Source organism: Lepeophtheirus salmonis, chromosome 13 (genome assembly GCF_016086655.4).
Source record: "Lepeophtheirus salmonis chromosome 13, UVic_Lsal_1.4, whole genome shotgun sequence".
NCBI lineage: Eukaryota > Metazoa > Arthropoda > Copepoda > Siphonostomatoida > Caligidae > Lepeophtheirus > Lepeophtheirus salmonis.
The window spans coordinates 1,221,138-1,240,201 of record NC_052143.2 but is presented as its reverse complement, the minus strand read 5'-3'; the positions used below and the strand labels follow the sequence as shown (position 1 = coordinate 1,240,201).

General features: G+C 32.0%; 2 protein-coding genes across 2 annotated transcripts in view; one reads left to right on the top strand and one right to left on the bottom strand.

Moving 5' to 3' along the window:
- Positions 1-1,367: 1,367 nt before the first annotated feature.
- LOC121128700 (GDP-D-glucose phosphorylase 1) lies at positions 1,368-3,095 on the bottom strand. The gene is given in 5 exon segments (XM_040724290.2): positions 1,368-2,397; positions 2,399-2,569; positions 2,675-2,702; positions 2,803-2,883; positions 2,946-3,095. Coding segments are annotated over 3 exon segments (1,005 nt in total). The 5' UTR covers positions 2,696-2,702; positions 2,803-2,883; positions 2,946-3,095; the 3' UTR covers positions 1,368-1,584.
- Positions 3,096-3,210: 115 nt separating this feature from the next.
- Positions 3,211-19,064, top strand: part of colt (carnitine/acylcarnitine carrier protein colt, mitochondrial) — a 39,666-nt gene continuing 23,812 nt past the window's right edge. The window contains exon 1 of the mRNA XM_040724291.2: positions 3,211-3,536. Within this exon, the coding sequence (XP_040580225.1) occupies positions 3,435-3,536 (102 nt within the window). The 5' untranslated portion in view covers positions 3,211-3,434. The remainder of the gene's footprint in view (positions 3,537-19,064) is intronic.

Genomic DNA, 19,064 nt, shown 5'->3' with positions numbered 1-19,064 from the left:
CCCTCCTGTGGACAAACCTGTATCATTCAACGAACTTAAAGACAGACAATCTAACGTAGACCGTGTTAGATTTTGGAACATGTTTGCTCGTATTTTGAGGTTTGGCTGTACATCTATTATATATTATATACTCTAATGAATGAAAAGAGCAGATGATTGGAAAAATACATGGGCATAAAATAAGATTGGAAGGCTTGTCTTGCTTGACCACATTTTTGAGGATACTGAGTTTTGCCAGCTCAAGGTAGTATAGTATATAACACCATTTTCTTTAATTGGTTTATATATTATATAGAACATAAATATATATAAATAAATCGGAGCAATTGCGTACAAAATTACAAAAATACACATTATAGTTTATTCTTAATGCTCCGGGGTAGAATTTCAAATAAATATCAATCTTTGAAAAAAAAACAGTAAACAAGCAAATTAAAAATTATGATAAATAATTGTTAAAATTTTTTAAAACCCTTTTTAAAATACTTTGATGATTCCGTGAAGTTGATTGAGTGTACCAGATTTCTTCCCCAGCAAAATTCCATGACTCACATCCTGATTTAGGAATTATCATTGGGAGAGAGACATAGCGGGCTGAAGCTGCCAAGATTATACCTCTCAACTCATCCTCCCGAATAGGCTGATAGTTAGTCGGCTGGCGATGAGGACCTTAAAATTAAGAATTGCAAAGTCCAGAGCCCTTGTTACCTAAAAACTTCCACCCTTCTTCTTTAAAATTCCAAAAAGAACAAGACCTTTAACATATTTTTCTTCCCCATTCGTCAGCCCTTTTAAATTTATAGATACAAAATATTTTAGTATATAGATGGCAGGTCAGTCCACAAAAGCATGAAGTGTGTTATTATATAGTTTTCCACAGTCCTTGTAGGGCCTAGTATATTTAATACAATCTGTGGAGATTTTTAACTGCTATGGAGCTCCCAGAGTCGATTCACACTTGCATCCAAATTTAGGGGGCCATCTTAACGTGCCACAGGCATTTTATTTATCATTTGTTAGAAGAAATAATCTTTTTAGGGAAAATTATCCAAGAACTTTTGAAAGATTGTTAATTTATCTAAAATAGTTATCTTTTATAAAATGCTCAATTGTTACTTTTTTTATTAGGTAAGAGTTCAATTTATTTACACAAAAAAAGAAGTTAAATTTACAACTTCAAAAGCTATATGCAACCTCTACACATTGATCCATATTGATATAGAACAAAACTGTAAATTTTTTACCAAAAGAATCATTTTAAGACTATGTCCGCTTAACATGTTTGAAAAATATATAAGTATAAAAACCAGTATTTTATCTTATAAAGCAATTTCTTATAATTTGAGATTAAATGATATATTATTGGGTAATTTAGGATCTGAGTGTGTATTATTTTAGATGAAGTACTGTTATATATATAATTTAAATATTATAGAGAGGCACTGACACGTTTGTATCCTATTTCATTCATATTTATACGCTTACTAATTAATTAATATAGAATACTGTTTAACAACTTATTATAAAATAATTTTATGGCCAGGGAATGGAAAAGTATTTAACACTATACACCTATTATATATATTAAAATGGAATATTGTTCAATTGAGCTTTGACATTTTCAAAGTATGGATTTGTAGCTTCTTTATGTGCATCAATGATTTCCATTTCTGTAATAGCGTCATATTTATCCTTTGAATAAATCAAAATTTGACCTCCTAATTCACAAACAGCAATACCAAATGCTCCAGGATCCTTGTTTCCGAAAATAGAGTTACGAGCCCAAACTATTATCCTTACTTCATTGTTCTCTCCTCTCACCATGATGACATTATGAGCAATGCTGTTTTCCGACAAAAAACTTGTAAGAGCATGAATTTTTCTACTCATGGGAACGAGCTCCTTTTCATGTGGAACAACGAATACAAATCCTGGAGCTGAGTAGTCCTCAAATTCCCAAAGGAAAGAATCGAATAAAGGGATTAAAGGACATGTCTGTATGTATAGGATTCTGCTCAAGTAATGAATGTGCCAGTGGCAATGATTCACACTTGCATAAGCACATAGAGAGTTGAAGGCAAGACGGAGACTTCTACTTCCACTTTGAAAAATAATGCAAAGAGCTAGCTCAATCGCTTTTTGAGATAGCTTTTGAGGAGTTTGACTTTGAATATCCGGAACAAGGAGTGAGTGGAATGTCTCAAATGGACTTGCGTTGATGAGAATGGAATGTCTACGAGGATCCTTCTCATTTTTCTCCTTGATCTCAAATAAAATCTCAGACTCATTGACTTTTCCAAAATGAAACTTTTGAGGATCAAATGGAGCATTGACAGAGAGCATGCTCTGGGGTTTTCGTCGATTCGTTGAACGAAGTGGACAATACTGTGCTAAAAAAACCATATTTTCCATCCATCAATCCCTTTTCAGCCTCAGGTTTATCAAAATAGTATCGAAAGAGTCCTTTGCACATCCGGTCTCGCCATTCTGACTGGAGGAGTCGATCAAAGTATGTTTCTTCGTTAGGAGGTACATCATTGTTTTGGATATCATATTTTTTAATCATCCTCTAAAATATATAATATAATCAAATGAACAGGAACATGAAATAAAAAAGTATAATTACTATACATTGTTACTAAAAGTTTCAAAAAATCGTATCCATTTACTATACCTCGTGAACTGATGACGTCATTAATAAACTAGAAAACATTTGTTTATATTTTTCTGATCATGTTAATTATAGATGTCAAAGTGAGTCGCATGAATATACACTAATACATAATCATTAATATTACTGACCTTTACAACAAAATTCGACTACATCCATCGTATTTCTCCAGGATTAAGAATGCTAGGATATATTAATTGAAGAACGAGGGACTAAGGAGCCATATGGAAAGTAAATCCAAATATTTATAAGTTATTTATATTTATACAACTACCTAAATACAATGGAGGACTCTTGAGAATGTGACGTCATCTTTGATTGACGAGTTATTTTTTTAAATTTAATGTGTATTCAATAACAAAAATAAAATTTGAACAAAATAGAATCCAATTTACAAAATCATTGCTAAGATGATTTTTCCCGTGCATTCTGGGGTACAAAGTTCTGTTTTTTTTTTTTTTTCTGCTGTGACCACGATAAGAATATGAATGAATTGCTGCGATTTTAAATGAGTTATTACTTATTATCTATGACATGTTATAGGAAAATTTCCTTCTATTTCAATTCCCCCCTTTCTTGAAACACACAAGTGTTTTACATAAAGAAGCTACAAATATTTTTTATTTGTCTATATCATTCACAGAAACGGACTGGTTTCCAAAATAGATCAATTGACAACGTCTTTTCTTGTGTTACAATAAAAAGAGGAAGCACATCATTTAAGGATATTGAGTGTCATTAGTTTTTAAACACAAATTAAAATATGACTGAGAAACAACGAACGAGCTTTGTGAATAACTTTGTGTCTGGAGGATTTGGAGGGATTTGTGCTATCGCCTCTGGACATCCATTTGATACAATTAAGGTAAGAATGTTGAAGGCATAGAATAAATTAATTTAATTAGTAGTTGTAAATGGGTTGACATAACTTTAATTTGTATGTCTGAGGAGAACTAAGTTTAGAGATGTTGCAATGGATTTTACGCAACATTTACTCCACAAATCATCACAAAACCTCGACTCCATAATTATTTACCTCATAGTCCATAAATAAATAAACGTATCGAGCGTTTTCATGTGACGTCATAATTGTGATGTCGTCCATTTTGGGGGCATAGCTAACTAACCAATTGTATTACAATGAACAAATATTTCCATCAATATTAAGAAAAGCTGTAAGCTATTGCAAGTCAAAATGAGACCAACAAATAGAAGGCATATAGACCTTATAGGCATATAGATGTAATATATAAATCTATTATCTTGTTTTGTTATATAATATATATTACCATAATATCGATTAAAAATATGTGATTACATCGTTTCACAATACTATTCCCATGTTGCAGATAAAAGTTAACTATTATAATCGAAAAAGTAAAATATTTTTAGCTAACTATTCTACTTTTCTCGTCTGTATTCGATCCAAAAAAAAATTGTACAAATCTAACAATTTCTTGGGATTTCAGTAAATATTACTTTGATTTAATGCAGATATCAGTATTTATGATTAGCATCAAGTAGTATTTAAGGGAGGTCTTGAATCCTTTTTTATTGAAACACATCATTATTCGCAAGCGAAGAATATATTATTGTATTAGTAGGAGGGTTTCCCTCCTTTATGAGATATTTGGATAATTTCCACATTGGAGGATCATGAAAATAAATGGAAGGTCTCATTCTGGGTATGAGGTTGTAAGTTCGTATTTTATGAAGTATTGGGGGGGGGGGGCTCAAAAACGATCTGTGGACTGACGTATAAGGACGGAGGAGTTGGACATGGAGTTTTATCAAGGTTTATTGGAAATCTGTTCTTTATATGTATTAAAAATATCATCTTTAAGCCCCCAAGATGGCATCGCCTTCAATTATGATACCATTTATCACGGACTAAAATATAAAAAAGACTGAAAGGAGAGGTGGGCGGACTGATAAGTAAATTAGTCCTCCTAGAACCGATCCAACACTACGTTAAATATTATTTTTTAAGTAGCTGAGTTAATTGAATTGATTAAATGATTGGTCAAAACAATATCCTCAAAGGAAGACAAAAATTAACTACTTCTTGGGTGTTTAACTCATTAATATTGTCTTCTCCTTTCGAAGTCTTCTTTAATTTCTCATTATCTAAGTTTATAAACAGCTGAAATTTAGATAAAGATGTTTCCTGCAAATTGTTGCCTTTATATACTGAAGCGTCTGCAGGGGGTTGAATGGAGGGTCTATATAATTTTTCAATTTTTTTTCCAAAAGAAAAATTATTTCTTGTGAATAGCTATGGATTTTTGAAATTATTTTCCCAAAACATTTGATATGAAATTTTTTAACAAAAATTTAATTTTTCAAATGCTTTTTACCTAAAAAATAATTTTTTGTAAATATCTATCGATTTTTGAAATTATTTTCCCAAAACTGTAATATTTGAATTTTTTTTTCCATAACATTTTATTTGTAATTTTTTTACAAAAATATTAATTCTTGAAATTATTATTCCAAAAATTAAATATTTGAATTTTTGTCCAAAGCATTTTATTCGAAATTTTTTTACAAAAAATTAAATTTTTCAAATGTTTTCGCAAAAAAAAATAATTTTCTCATAAACATATATTTTTGAAGCAAATTTCAATTTTTTTTTCGACAAAATTCCGAAAACCAAGCCTCTCCCAAAATATAATCCTGCGGACGCCCCTGATATTTCTCTTTCTCTATGACATATCTAAGTCATTCCTATAATTGAAACACACACAAAAAGGTCATTCATTGTATGTAGTTTGATGATCCTTTTTTCTATTATAATTGCTAAGTGTGTTAATATTACTCTAAGGAATATTTTAATGCCCTTAAAAATGTCGCTACTGTCGACATGATTCCATAACCGGTTTTAAAGATATGACTAGATGAATATAATATATTACATTTTTGAAGCCACGGAATATTTATATACAAGTACAGTATAATATACATTTCTAGTTACAAATTCATATCATAAATTATTGAAGAGCTGCGTTGTGGGTCACTCATAGTGTGTGTGTCTGACACTGGAGAGTGGAGACATGCCCTCGGAAGCGATAATAATATCTAATATAAATAACTGTCCCATCTTCATTTGAAGGGAGTAGGAAATATTGATTTTCTCTAGTTTACTCAGCGATTAATAAAGATATATTAGTACTATGCCCCTCTAGTACATGTTACAATTACATTTAAATGAGTTGGAGAAGAGGGATGGAAGAAATATCAATATATGTAGGACTATTTAACTGAAAGACTCCAAGATGAAAAAATATCAGATCTTCTCATTTATCTTCATTAATAATTAATATGGACCAGGCAGCAAGAGATATGAATCCAGTGAGATTTACTGATATATATACGATAATATAGTCCCTGGATCATTGCTGTGTTCTTTTGTATATTACAGACTTAATCCCCCGGGGGTGTTATTGCATCACGCAACCTTTCCTCCAAATAGAAACAGAAATAAAGGACCCAATTTTATTTGGTAGTCAACAACGGGGCTTGATCATTGTTTACTTATATTAGTTTATTACATCAAGTACTTACACCGAGAGTCTTGTACGTAGAAGCAAGGAAATTTTTTGAAACAGAAAGGTAGTTTTCCAAAAACAATGAAAAATATAGCTAATTATTCATTCTCTATGTTGTAAACATAGAGAATGAATAATAGTAAAGGACTTTAGGCAAAGAGTGGACACTCAAGGCAAGGAAGGTAGGGGTTAGTAGTTCTCAATTCTGATTGGTTTAAAATTAGAAGCTGCTACATGTTCCTCCAGCTAGGCACGCAGCCCACGGCGTTACCTCGCTAACGCAAAAATACCCGATGTATTTTGTTGTCAGCTGTCGATTTCATCTTCTCCCCTTGATACGTCATGACTATTTCATAATGTATTATTTCTCATAAATACACAAATTAATAAGTTATTCTATACGTATGCTCCGTTTCCGAAATAACAGGAATATAATTTCTGGTTGATCCCTCGTAGTTTATATAATATATATATTGGCCATTTTATTATTTATATGAAGAAATTTTGGCTTTTTTTTTTCTCCAAAAATTCACAACTATTAACAAAAATTAAATTTGCCTACAAAAAAAAAACCTTTTTCCATGTGAGATGTCACTTTTGAGATACCGCAGATAACATCTCAGCACCCACCTAAATACCAGCTGCATAATCAATTTTTTTATAAATTCCAAATTTTTTTTTTTTTTTTTTTTGAAAAATTGCAAAAATTAAATTTGTTTACTAAATTTTTGAATGAATATGTCATCGATTAAATTTTTTAGAAAACATTTTAAAAATCTAGTTATACACACAAAAAATTAATTTTTTTCATAAAGAAATTTCAAAAAATCCAATTTTTTGGAAAAAAAAAAAATTCAAAACCCCGTTGTTATTCTCGAAAATCCAATTTTTTTTTAGAAATATTAAAAATTTCAAAAACCCATTGCTTCTCACAGAAAATTAAGTTTTTTTTAATACAAAAATTTTAATAATGTACAAGTGTTGACGAAATTTTTTAGGGAAACAATTTCAAAAATATAATTTTTGAAAAAAAAAATGGAAATATTTCATTTATTACAGAAAAATTTCACAAATACATAGCTCTTCATAGAAAAATATTTTTTGGAAAAAACTGAAAAATTAAATTAAATATATGGAAAAAAAAATTTTAGTATTACATTTTCTGGTAAAAAGGAAAAATTATTTAATTTTTGGGGTCTACATCCTCTCTAGTCCACTTGCTTTGAACATCCATGTTGCCTGATTTATTCGGTTAATCGTTCAATTTTAGCCCATTCATTATAAATCCAATATGTTTTTTAGTTGGTCCGTTAATTTTTAATTGGTAGATTAAAGAAAAAAAAATTATTTTCTTAAGCAGATGACATTATTATTTAATTCCTGAGTAGTAAACATCCTTTACTAAATAGATTCAATTATATTAAAAACCTGTTTGAAAGTTCGTGTGTGCTCATAAAAGACGTAGTAGAACCCTGAGGATTTGTTGAGGAGATATAATTGTTTGACTCAGAGTAGAATTTGGGATTGTCATCGGAGTAATTTTAGCAAATGTCCTTATTTTATATCCTTTTCTTCTTTCTCCCTTGTCACAGCTGATTGTAGCTGATTAATGAAACGTCTCTCCTCTAAAACCTTCTTCGAAATGATAGGGTTACCATATTGATTTTCCGTTTCTTTTCTTTTTTAACATGTCCATTCCACACTGGATTTTCAACTTTGACTATAATATTAATCTTTCCATCTACATATAAGTATACATGAACCTACTAAAGCTGTCTATATGTACATAGATATATATTCATTAGTGTTGGGTTTCGATCTGGAAATCCTGGACGGCTCTGAAACCGTTATAAATTTTGTTAGACCAAATTAGTTTGGTCCAACAAAAAAGCTCGGTCTGAACCGGTCTCATATAAAAATTCGGTCTAGATCGGTCCAAAGGAAGAATTCGGTCTAGTTCGGTCCCAAAAATCGTTTTAGACCGATTTTACAGATAATTTGTTTATAACTTAACATCATATCTTTGTACTAGAAGAGATCGTGTACTTTTGAGATTTAAAAAAAATGACTGAGAGTTGATCTACAAAAAGTCCGCGGTCTGGACCGAAAAATCGGTCCAAATCGCTCTAGAAAAAATCTATTAAGACCGAACTTTTTTTTGGTGCTGGACCGAGTCTCAACACTAATATTCATACTCTTCCATGTATGCATTGAGTTATTTATGTAACCTCAAAACCTGTTTCTCATTGAATCATGGGATGACTATTTCATAGTTATCCCATACTTTAAAACTTGTTGCATTCCAAAAGGATAATATTAGAAGAAGAATATGTTTGTTGCTGTACTACGTAGGGGGGCACGGACTCGACTCCACTATATAAATTATGTATGTATATTATCTAAGAGATATTACATATTTATCAATCACCAACAAACGAGTTATTATTAGTCTCTAGTGTATGAACATAGAATATCAGCAATTCTCGTTTCCAGCCACAATATAACATATTAAACGTTTCATAAAAACACAAATAAAACTTGTTAAAAGTGTGTTTATGACAAAGTTAATAATATGATTCATTAATGGTAGTGAATGTCTACATATGGCTAACTCCAATGCAGGGGCGTCCGCAGTACTATATCAGGGAGGGGGGATTGGGTTGGAACTTTTAGAAAAAAAAATTCAAATATGAAATTTTTTGCGATAAAATTTCAAAAATCCATAGATACTCAAAGAAAATTAAACTTATTGAAAAAAAAAATTTATTGCAAATTTTTCTGTAAAAAAAATTTCAAAACTCCAAAGCTATACACAGAAAATTAAATTTGAAACTGTGAAAAATTAATTTTTTTATAAATAAAAAAAATTCAAATTTTAAAGTTTTTACTTACAAAAGTTTAAAATTCCATAGTTACTCACAGAAAATCAATTTTTAATAAAAATTGAAAAATTAAAATTACAAAAATTAAATTCTTTGGGATAAAATTTCAAAAATCCATAGTTACTCAAAAAATATTAAAATTTTTGAAAAAATAATTTGAAAAATTAAATTTATTCGAAAAAAAATCGTCATTTTTTTCGTAAAAAAGTTCAAAACTCCAAAGCTTATCACAGAAAATTAATTTTTTGGTAAAAAAACAAACAGAATAATATAAGATATTAATGGTAATTGGTATGATCGAATTATTTGTCTAACTACTACATAGATGATTTCGGCTTTTTTATTTGTGTCTTTTTGGAGGATTTCTGTTGTATGTTGGATTTATGAAATTACGTGCCGTGCCGTCTTTAATGAGCACACACGAATGTTCAATCAGTTTTTGAATATAATTGAATCTATTTGGGAAGAGATGTACAGGAATTAAATAATAATAACAAACGCTAAGGAAAAGAAAATTCATTCCAGCTAAACAATTCACAGTATTTACATCAACACATATATCCCACCCTCACCCTCTCCTTGTCATCTTTTTTTATTACAAAACACTCAACTCATAACATAATAACGCAGCTTTTCATTTTTATTACCTTTCAAAAAGGATTGAAGCAATCCGCCTGTTCCAACACCTATGCTCATCAAAATCTAATTGTATTACTTTGGTGTATAACTAATTAGAAATGTATTTTTTGATATTGTTCGTTAATAAAACTTTTACAGCCTAGAAGAAACATAGGGTCATCTCATCTTTAAAAAGATGGACATTTAGTAGTACATATATGATATGTAAATCAGGAATACACAGGTCAAGAACATGTTTTATGATTAATTATATGTCTGTTAGGGAGTGAATAAGTATTTATACCGTCTGTATGCAACACGGTTATAGATCGAGATTGCATTCTGATTATTTTTTTCGATAAAATGTAAATTAAAAACAACTTCTATTTATCATTTGCAGTTCATATTAATGAAAAATTAATGAAATATTAGAAAATATTAAATTTATATTTTTTTGCGTCTGAACTGAATATACGTATCTCTTGTTTTAATATGTGCTAGGCCTGATTGGGACATATAGTCTTCTTTATAATTGGGTATAAAATATATATAGATATATATATTTTTCTTTACATCAAGTCATGCATTAAGTTACATTTAAGACACTCAATCGAATACAATATTGATTTTTTTTCTTCACTTTTACATACTGTATAAAGTATTAATACCAGAGGTTGGCAAGCCCAACCCGCTAATGAATAGTGACCGGTCCGTTATCTTATCATAGAAAATCATTTAAATATAGTAATCCTAAATGAAAGTTTCTAACATTAAACGGCACTATAAAACTAGACATTATCATAATAAAAGTTTTGCTCCTGTGATTGACAAATATTTCACGTGATATAGAACTGAACAAAATGATTAAATAATGAGTATTTTTTCGACTTTCCTTTTTTTTATAAATAAAATATAGATTTTTCTTCTAAATTGTGTTTATTTCTTAAATAGAATTCTTGTAGTAAAAAATAAGGGTATTGTTTAAATAAAATTATATTGAATACTTGTTTTCTCTAAACTAAACAGAAAATCAAATATATATTCAATAACATGGTTTTCCACCAGGATTCTGCAGCTAAAGCTATCTGGCCCTCTGCCATGACACTAGATAGCTGTTTGGCTCCTACTCTTCAAAAGCTTGACCAGCCCTGGTTAAGACTATATTAGGGGACCATATTTTGATATCGAAGAAAGATGACCCATTTCCAATCATGTCGATTTTAGGGAAAGTGTGGGGGGGGGGATATTATACAATTAAATTAAAACATTTTTGACCAGAGATTACTATTGGTATCATGATATTGTAGGAACTTCTAGATCAGTGGCGTAGGAATCATAGCGGGCCTTGCCCCAGACCCCTATCTTTGAATTTTTTATAGTTCTCGCAATAAAAAAATCTGATATGAGCACATGTAATTGTAATATATATACTAACAGAGGTGCCTGGTTTGCAGGGCTAAATAGAAGGGAATGGAAACAAAGAATGAAGGTAGAATGAAAGAGAGAGGGGTAAAGAAAGATACAGAGGGATAATTAAATACCAAACAGAAAGAAATAGACAGATCTAGCTGAAAGTTGGTGTGTGATCTTCCAAGAGACGCTACTAACTGAACATTATATCAATGGGCTTAGTATGAACTTTTCAAACGACCTTCGTATATTATAAAAATTAAATTAGTTTTAATCAATAAGTGAATTTTTTGAGCTTTTTTTTCCGGCAATTCCAGCGTTTTCCAATGATTTTTTTTTACGTCACCAGGGTGATACAGTGTTATCTGAGTTCCAAATAGCTGAAGGCTTCTTATGGATCTCGACAAATCGTATTGGGCACCAGACGATGTAAATAAAAGAGGGAAGGGGTAGATTATGGATCCAGGTCTGCTACTAAGCAGCTTGTCTGGGCCCTGTAATATCATAACTATAATATTTCTTAAGCCAGTGGTTCCCAAACTTTACAGTGACAAGGCCCCCCTACACTAATACATTTTTAGCTGAGGCTCTCTTTATACTATGTATGTGTAGACCGAAAGCATTCCTCCATTTTCCGTCTTCCTGCACCCCCCTCCTAGCCTCCCCTCCAGGCCCCACTTTGAAAACCATTGTCTTAAGCAACCTTAGCTTTTTGGGCCCCTGCTGGAACTTGGGGCACTATGCACGGACTAAGTTAGCTGCGGCCCAGTTTGTATCACATATCATTTCCTGGCCCAAGTTTCCAATGCATAGTTAAGTACCTGTTACTCCCTCAAAAAAAGGGAGGCTAGCTACGCCACTAATAATAACAACATCTTTAGAAAAGAAAATTCCCTATAAAATATGGACGATCCAAAAAATTCAGCCGGTTTGGATTACTACTCATCGCAACGTTTTTGAATATGCAAGAGCTATAATGAAAATAAATCACAATTATTGTTGTTGCTAAAGAATTATTGTAAATTCTCAAAATAGTGGGGGCACTGGAATTAATTTTTCAGGCCTATTGTTGTATAAATATATTTAGTATTCACTTATCTCTAACTAGTTAGTCCTTTGATTTTTGTTTAGTTGTAGGACTTAATAGTATGTAGGTAACACTCCATACGACAGGTACTATGCATTATTCATGACTTTTTCTGTATTGATTGTCTTACACAATATTCCGTCTTTCCTTCCTTGGAAAGAAAGTTTCAACTAACTTATGTAGGTATGTTTGTTGTGTGTTGTTCATCATAGTAAATCGTATACATATATATAAATCATATCAATTACTTATGAATTTAAAATCATCATACAAAAATTGGTTCGAAAAAAACCTCCCCCTCCTCTGAGTAATTTGAGAACCTTTTATTTTTTTTATTATTATTATAAGTTTGTGTAAGATATGGTGTAAAATACTATTCGCCTGATGTGTAGTCGCTCAGTCATCATTATAAAAACAACTTAACAAAAAATGATTAATCCTCTCAATATTGATATAGAGCCGTTTCACTGACGTACCAAATCGCATCGTAATTGAAGGCGACGCCATCTTGGGGGCTTATAGTTAGAGGTATAGGAGATACTGGAGGTCAAGGGGAGGACATACATAAATGTATTTTTTATTTTTTTATTTAAAGGTTCAAAAAGTACTAATCCCACACAAAATATCCTCTCCTACGCATCTATGCTTATCTACATATATTAATGAGACAAAGTTGTTCTGTATGTGTGTAATCCCTAAAGTCATTTTTGATCTAAGAAAGATCAATGTGATCATATTAAGGAAATCTCGCAGGCGTTTTGCTAATAGCATCGAGCATGCGCATCATATTAAAAAAGAGAAGAAAATTGAGTAGATAAAGTGATGCTCTGGATATGTTAAAAAAATAACAAAAAGAAAAGCAAATTGGTAACCCTGACAATTTGAAGTATGGTTTGCAATGGAGCACTATTGGTGTCATGAGATTTTATTAAAACAGCTACAAACAGCTGTGACGAAGGGGAAAAAGGAGATAGACATAAGATGGAACGGCGTAGCTTAATGGACAAAGCGCTTGAGAGAAGTTGTTCTTTTGAACTCTATGTGCGTAGGTTCGCGCCCCTAGAGAAGGAAATTTGCTTTATATATATATATGGACTTCAAAGAAGATTTCTATGTCAAATGGAGTAAATGTAATACTAGAATGTTTACTTATACTTAATCAGTGTAACTCCATGTGACCATCGGCAAGAATTACTTTGTTGTCAATCCTCAATTCTACTTTGAGTATTATAAGGAACTACAATTATAGCCCTGCAACAGATCCTCAGAGTTACTCTTCGTCTTTTATGATCTACCACAAATATTTAATCCGGTTTTGTACATAGCAATGACATGTTGTATGTACGGGGTGCGTCGAAAAAATCTTTACACTTCGTTTTTTCTACATAAATCAACGATTTTTTGTGAATGTGGTTAAATTGTCCCAGGCAAATACTAAAAATAAACTAGATCTTCCTGAATGTCTTAGAAGCTGAGACCTCCACCACGCTTTTTAATAGTTACGTCAAATATATACAGAGTGCAACAGGGAAAGTTTCCGCATCATTAAAATTCATTTTTTGAGCTAATTAATGTTTCAGGTGACATCTCAAGCAATGTTCCGACACATGTGTTGTATTTCTTGATTTGATCAAGATCGGGAACAAAAATGAATGAACAGGAATAAAAAAGGCAAAGGGTTTTGGATCTTCTCGACGTGGATGTTGATCCAAAAAGAATGCCAGACATTGTCGATGTGTCTGTGAGAACAGTGACAAAACAGTTCCTGTAGACCAAGGTCAAGGAAGATCCAACAGCATCAATACGATACTTGGCTGACGAGTTCAACATTACCATCAGGAAGGCAATTCATGATGACCTTGCCCTTAAAAGCTTTGTCAGGACTCCATGACATCTCACCGATAGGATGAAGATCTTAATGCTTGATAAATGCAAAAAAGTCCGTAATTACTTGAAGAGTCATCCGTCGACTGTAAAGATATTCTCAGCCAGGAAAATTTTCTCGGTCGCCCAGGCTTTGAACAGCAGAAATGACATACTTATAGCAGCATCACCTGTCGAAGTCCAGTGTACCTTCAGTGTATCCTGATGTGAAAAATCTTGGCCTGGCTGAAGGCTAACTATCTGAATGAAATTTAGCTGGTGCTTAGGTCAACTCATATTTTAATGTACTCTAAACTATAGTCTATAAAATATGAGTTGAAGACCCATATTTTATAACCAGCGTGTGTAGCTAATAGTGATGTGGCGTGAGCCGCCTCTTTGAAGTGAACTATGGGAGACAGCTACCCACTAATAAGAAGTTGGCTTATCAAATGATGGATTTATTTATAATGGAAATCGCGCCCCTCCCCCTAAAAAAAAGTAATATATATATTTTGAAGAGCCGTTTGGGAGCCGAAAGAGGCCAGCTCCATAGGACCATAGGACCAAGGTACTCCCTGGTTCATCATATCCAGAGTTGCTACAGTTACTTAGAAAAGGAAGTCCGACTACTGATTACTAACTAATCCGTAATCAAAAAGTAACTCACTTACTTTACTGACTACTTGATTTTCAATGTAACTAAGTTAGACTACAACTTACTTTTTTTATTACATTCAGCAGTTGCCCCCCTTGCCCTTTAGCTGGAAACAATTTGTCGCACGTCACCCTGAGACGCAAAAAAATCCAATGTTCCCTCCAAGCTGTTCATTTACGCAATTGGGCAATTCTCAAACATTGTCAGTGCACATGAAAAAATATCCTATGTATAAAATAAAATTTGATTTTTTTTCTATCTGTCTGGCAGCAATGCACTCTGATCACTTAGAACATTGTAGCGTGCTTTAGCCATCATCAACACTATGACATATAATGCTGAGTGCCTTATAGTGGTATGGTGCATGTAGCGTATGTCAAAGAAACAGTTGTCCTCTCCCTCCCATGGTTAATGGTATAAATGCCATTAGACTATTTAAAGGGATAGAGGGTACTTTGGAAGGAAAATAACAAAAATAGTAAGGCTCCATGAAGTGGTAAGTAATTTTAATTTTAATTCTGTTATGGAAATTGTAGTGCATTAGATTAATCGCTGCTGAAAAAAAGTAGACAGATTACTCTTACTTGTTAGGCACATCACTGATTACATCATGCATATTTTTTTCAAGCTCTTATTTGTATCCATTCATTCTTGAAGAGAGAACATTTAAGTATTGAGTAATTACATGTGAGTGTGATCATAAAAAACAAAGAGTGGCAAAGAGGATTTGTGTTTTCTTGGGGATTTATCCTCTATATTCTAGAAAAAAAGTTTGTGTGTCCATGGATGCCTCATAAATCCGGGCAATACGGGGTGATGTTGCTAGTATTTGATACTTTTACTGAATAATTTGAACAAAATTCAAATCAAATTTGATCAAATTCCCTTTTATTAGCTTTAAAAGCAGAAATATAAAGACTGAATATTGAAGCTGCCACAAAAAAAATCAATTATATATTTGAATTAAATCAAATTAATATCTAGGGAATAGATTTCACTATTAGTTTTCTTTTGAATCGATTATTATTAGAGAAGAGAAAAATAGGATAATTAAATAAAAATATCTTATCTTTGCAAATATAATAGCATAGTTATTATCTGTAACGCTATGTGAATAAAAAAATTAGGTAATGACATATTTTTAGTAGATATTAGGATCTGATATTTAAAATAACTGCTATTTCGTTGAATGAAATCCGCTTGAATATCCTTTTAATCTTATAAATATAGATTTTTGATGGCCTGTAAGATTCAATTTCTTTTTTTATTTCTTCGTCCCATTTTGAGATCGAAATATATACGGGATTTTCCTTAATAAAGCATTTCCTCTGACGTCATAAATTGCATTTTAATTGAAGGAGACACCTTCTGGGAGCTCGTAATTAATATTTTTACTTAAAAAAGAACCCTTGATAAATCAAATAGCTTTAAGAATTAAAAAATGCTCAATGTAGATGCAACTTTTGGGGCTTAAACATGTAGCCGCCCAGACACGAACCCCATGGACTATTCTATCTAGACGTTTCTGGAGTGCTACTCCTCAGAGGAGTGTCCAGCCTCTAGAGGATTCATCAAAAAAGAGTGGGCCAAGTTCGAGTCTGACTCCATACCTGATGTAAAAAAATACTGAGACCTGACCTTAAGTAGTCATTAAAATACTCATAACTGATCAGGATGATGTTCTACATAGAAAATTTATTATTACTATTACTATCCACATTAACTATGAATCTGGCCACCATCAGCCACACATTGGCAACATAGTCTTTTTTCATGATCCTCCATTCCTGGTTAAAGGAGGTCTTCATGGCATAAATATTCAGGTAGCGGACTTTGCAGGCCTTCTTCTCAATTTGCCACCAAATAGAGTAATCCAGTGGATTAAGATCCAGGATCTAAGAGGGCCAAAGGTTGTTGTACCAGAAGTTCATATTGCTTTAGCAATATTAGCAGTATGCTGAAATACCCACTTGACCTTGTTGGACTTCTTCATGGTCTTGGTGATCTATGGGACCACATTTTCCTTCAACATCATCAAGTAGTCAACTGCGGATAACCGGTATCCGACCGGAAACCAAATTGGAGGCATATTTTCTCCAGTTGATACCACAACCCCAAACATCATCACAGAGGTTGTATGTTTGGTCTTGGTGACTGTCCTGATGCTTTTGTCAGCCTTGTCAAAGCATACCATCCGATTATTTTGCTTTTTGTAGATGGGGTCAACGGTAAAGGTATTTTCATCAGTGAAAAAAATTAACCAGTTTCTGCTGTGCTTCAGATCATTCAAAGGTCATTGTTATCGCTGAAGAAGGAGTCTCATTTCTTCTAAGCGACCTTCCTCCATCCTTCGGATGGCCTTGCTCATAGTAGATCGATGCACCTTCTTCTTCTTAGTGTACTCTGACATTTACATCGTTGGGTTGACCTTAAAGGCCTCCATGATGTCTTCAGACTTTACTTTAATGGGTCTTCCAATCTTAGGTTTGCCCTTAAGGTTATCCAAACAATTTATCACCTGTCAGACTTTACTGACGTTTAAGGCCTTCATGACGTCAAAGGTGGTGCTTCCGGGCTGGAGTAAATGGTCTATAGGGCTCTTCTTACCTCCATCGGGACATATACATAATTTTTCTTTACATCATGTACATCAATCAAAGGCTTAGAATCTAAGCTAATCAAAAATAATCAGAACTTTAAGATTTAATCAATAACGCCTGCTCATAACAGTATTTTTAGAAGGGCTCATTACTTTTTCTACACGCGGTAGTTAATATCTGAAAGGGATTTGGATCAAGTATTGAGGAAATTATTAGAGCTGAGTGCTCACATATTGAATAAAAGTTTTGGCGAGCACTATTTCTCGATGATTTTATTAAATAAATGTCCTCACAAAACCTTTTGTTTAAATTTTACTCTTGAAAAATTGAAAATGATAAAATGCTTAAGATCGATCCTTTATATTAGTGGAACAAGGGTTTATATGATTTGACCTAAAACGTACTGTTAATAAAAATCATCCTGCAACACATTCCCTGGAGAAAAAAAGCAAACTATATCTATTTATTTACAATGATATTCACCGTATTTTACTATTTTTACGAACAAAATAATAATACGAGTTTATTCAATTCTTTTTTCTTCTATAATATTAGCATCATCATCTACTATTATTTGTGTGAATCGCGTTTCCTTCTCTCTTTTCTCCTTTTCCCCCTTTTTCTTCTTTTTTTCATGTATTATTGTAGCGTGTAAATTCTCCTTTTTTCCTTTTTTATTTTCAAAAGTCAATTCTCCTTCAACACTAACGCCATCTATAGACTACTTACCTTCTACATTAATTAATCAGTACTCCAATTCTATTATTTATATGTAGACTAGGGTGGTTTGTTTGTATACCTTTGCAGTGAAGGTCAGTGAAGAAAAGGTCGCGAATCTCGATCAAAGTTTAGAAAAGGGAAGAATTATATAATATTAAGTCAAAGGAATAGTCTGTAGAGGATTTTCACTGACGTAATATATTGCATCATAATTAAAGGAGACGCCATTCTCGGGCTCAAAGTTGATAATTTTACTACATGAAATGGATTTATGAATAAAAAAAGACTGTACTCTTCATTTGAATACTACTTAATGCTAATGATAAATGATGATATTTGAATACAATCAAAGTAAAATGTACTAAAAACCCTGGAAATATATTGGTTTTTGTATCGATTATGGATGGATGAGAAAAGACGGATAACTGGAGAAAAATATATAATGCTTTCCATTGTAAAAGTTAATTTTATATACAACACAGGAATAAAATTGTATATAATAACATATTTTAGAATCATTTATTTAACATAACTAGCTAACAAATGGAAACATTTTTGATAGACGGTAAGTTTTAGTTCCTATTATTTGTTGGTCCCATTTTGAGATCCAATAGTTCAGTTAAATATAAAAAGTGTTTTCATTGTTATAAAACTTGGTTGATTTGGTTCCCCCCACATGTCCAACATTAACAATGATGACGTCACTTGAAAATGCTCCATACATGAAACATTCAATCTTTTTTCCCTTGCTTTTTTTGACCAACTACGTCCGGGGTTTTTTAACTATTGGTAGAATAATTATGAAAGGAAAGAGAAAATTGAATTAGAACAATCCTGTAATGAATGTTCTAAGGAATTAAAATATATTTATTTATTAATAATATGGTCCCCAATATATATTTTAATTCCTTAAAACGTTCATGATATGATTGTTTTTCTTCAATTCCTTCTTTAATTGCATAACTATTAAAATACTCCACAAATTGCCCTTGGTTTGACCAACTAAG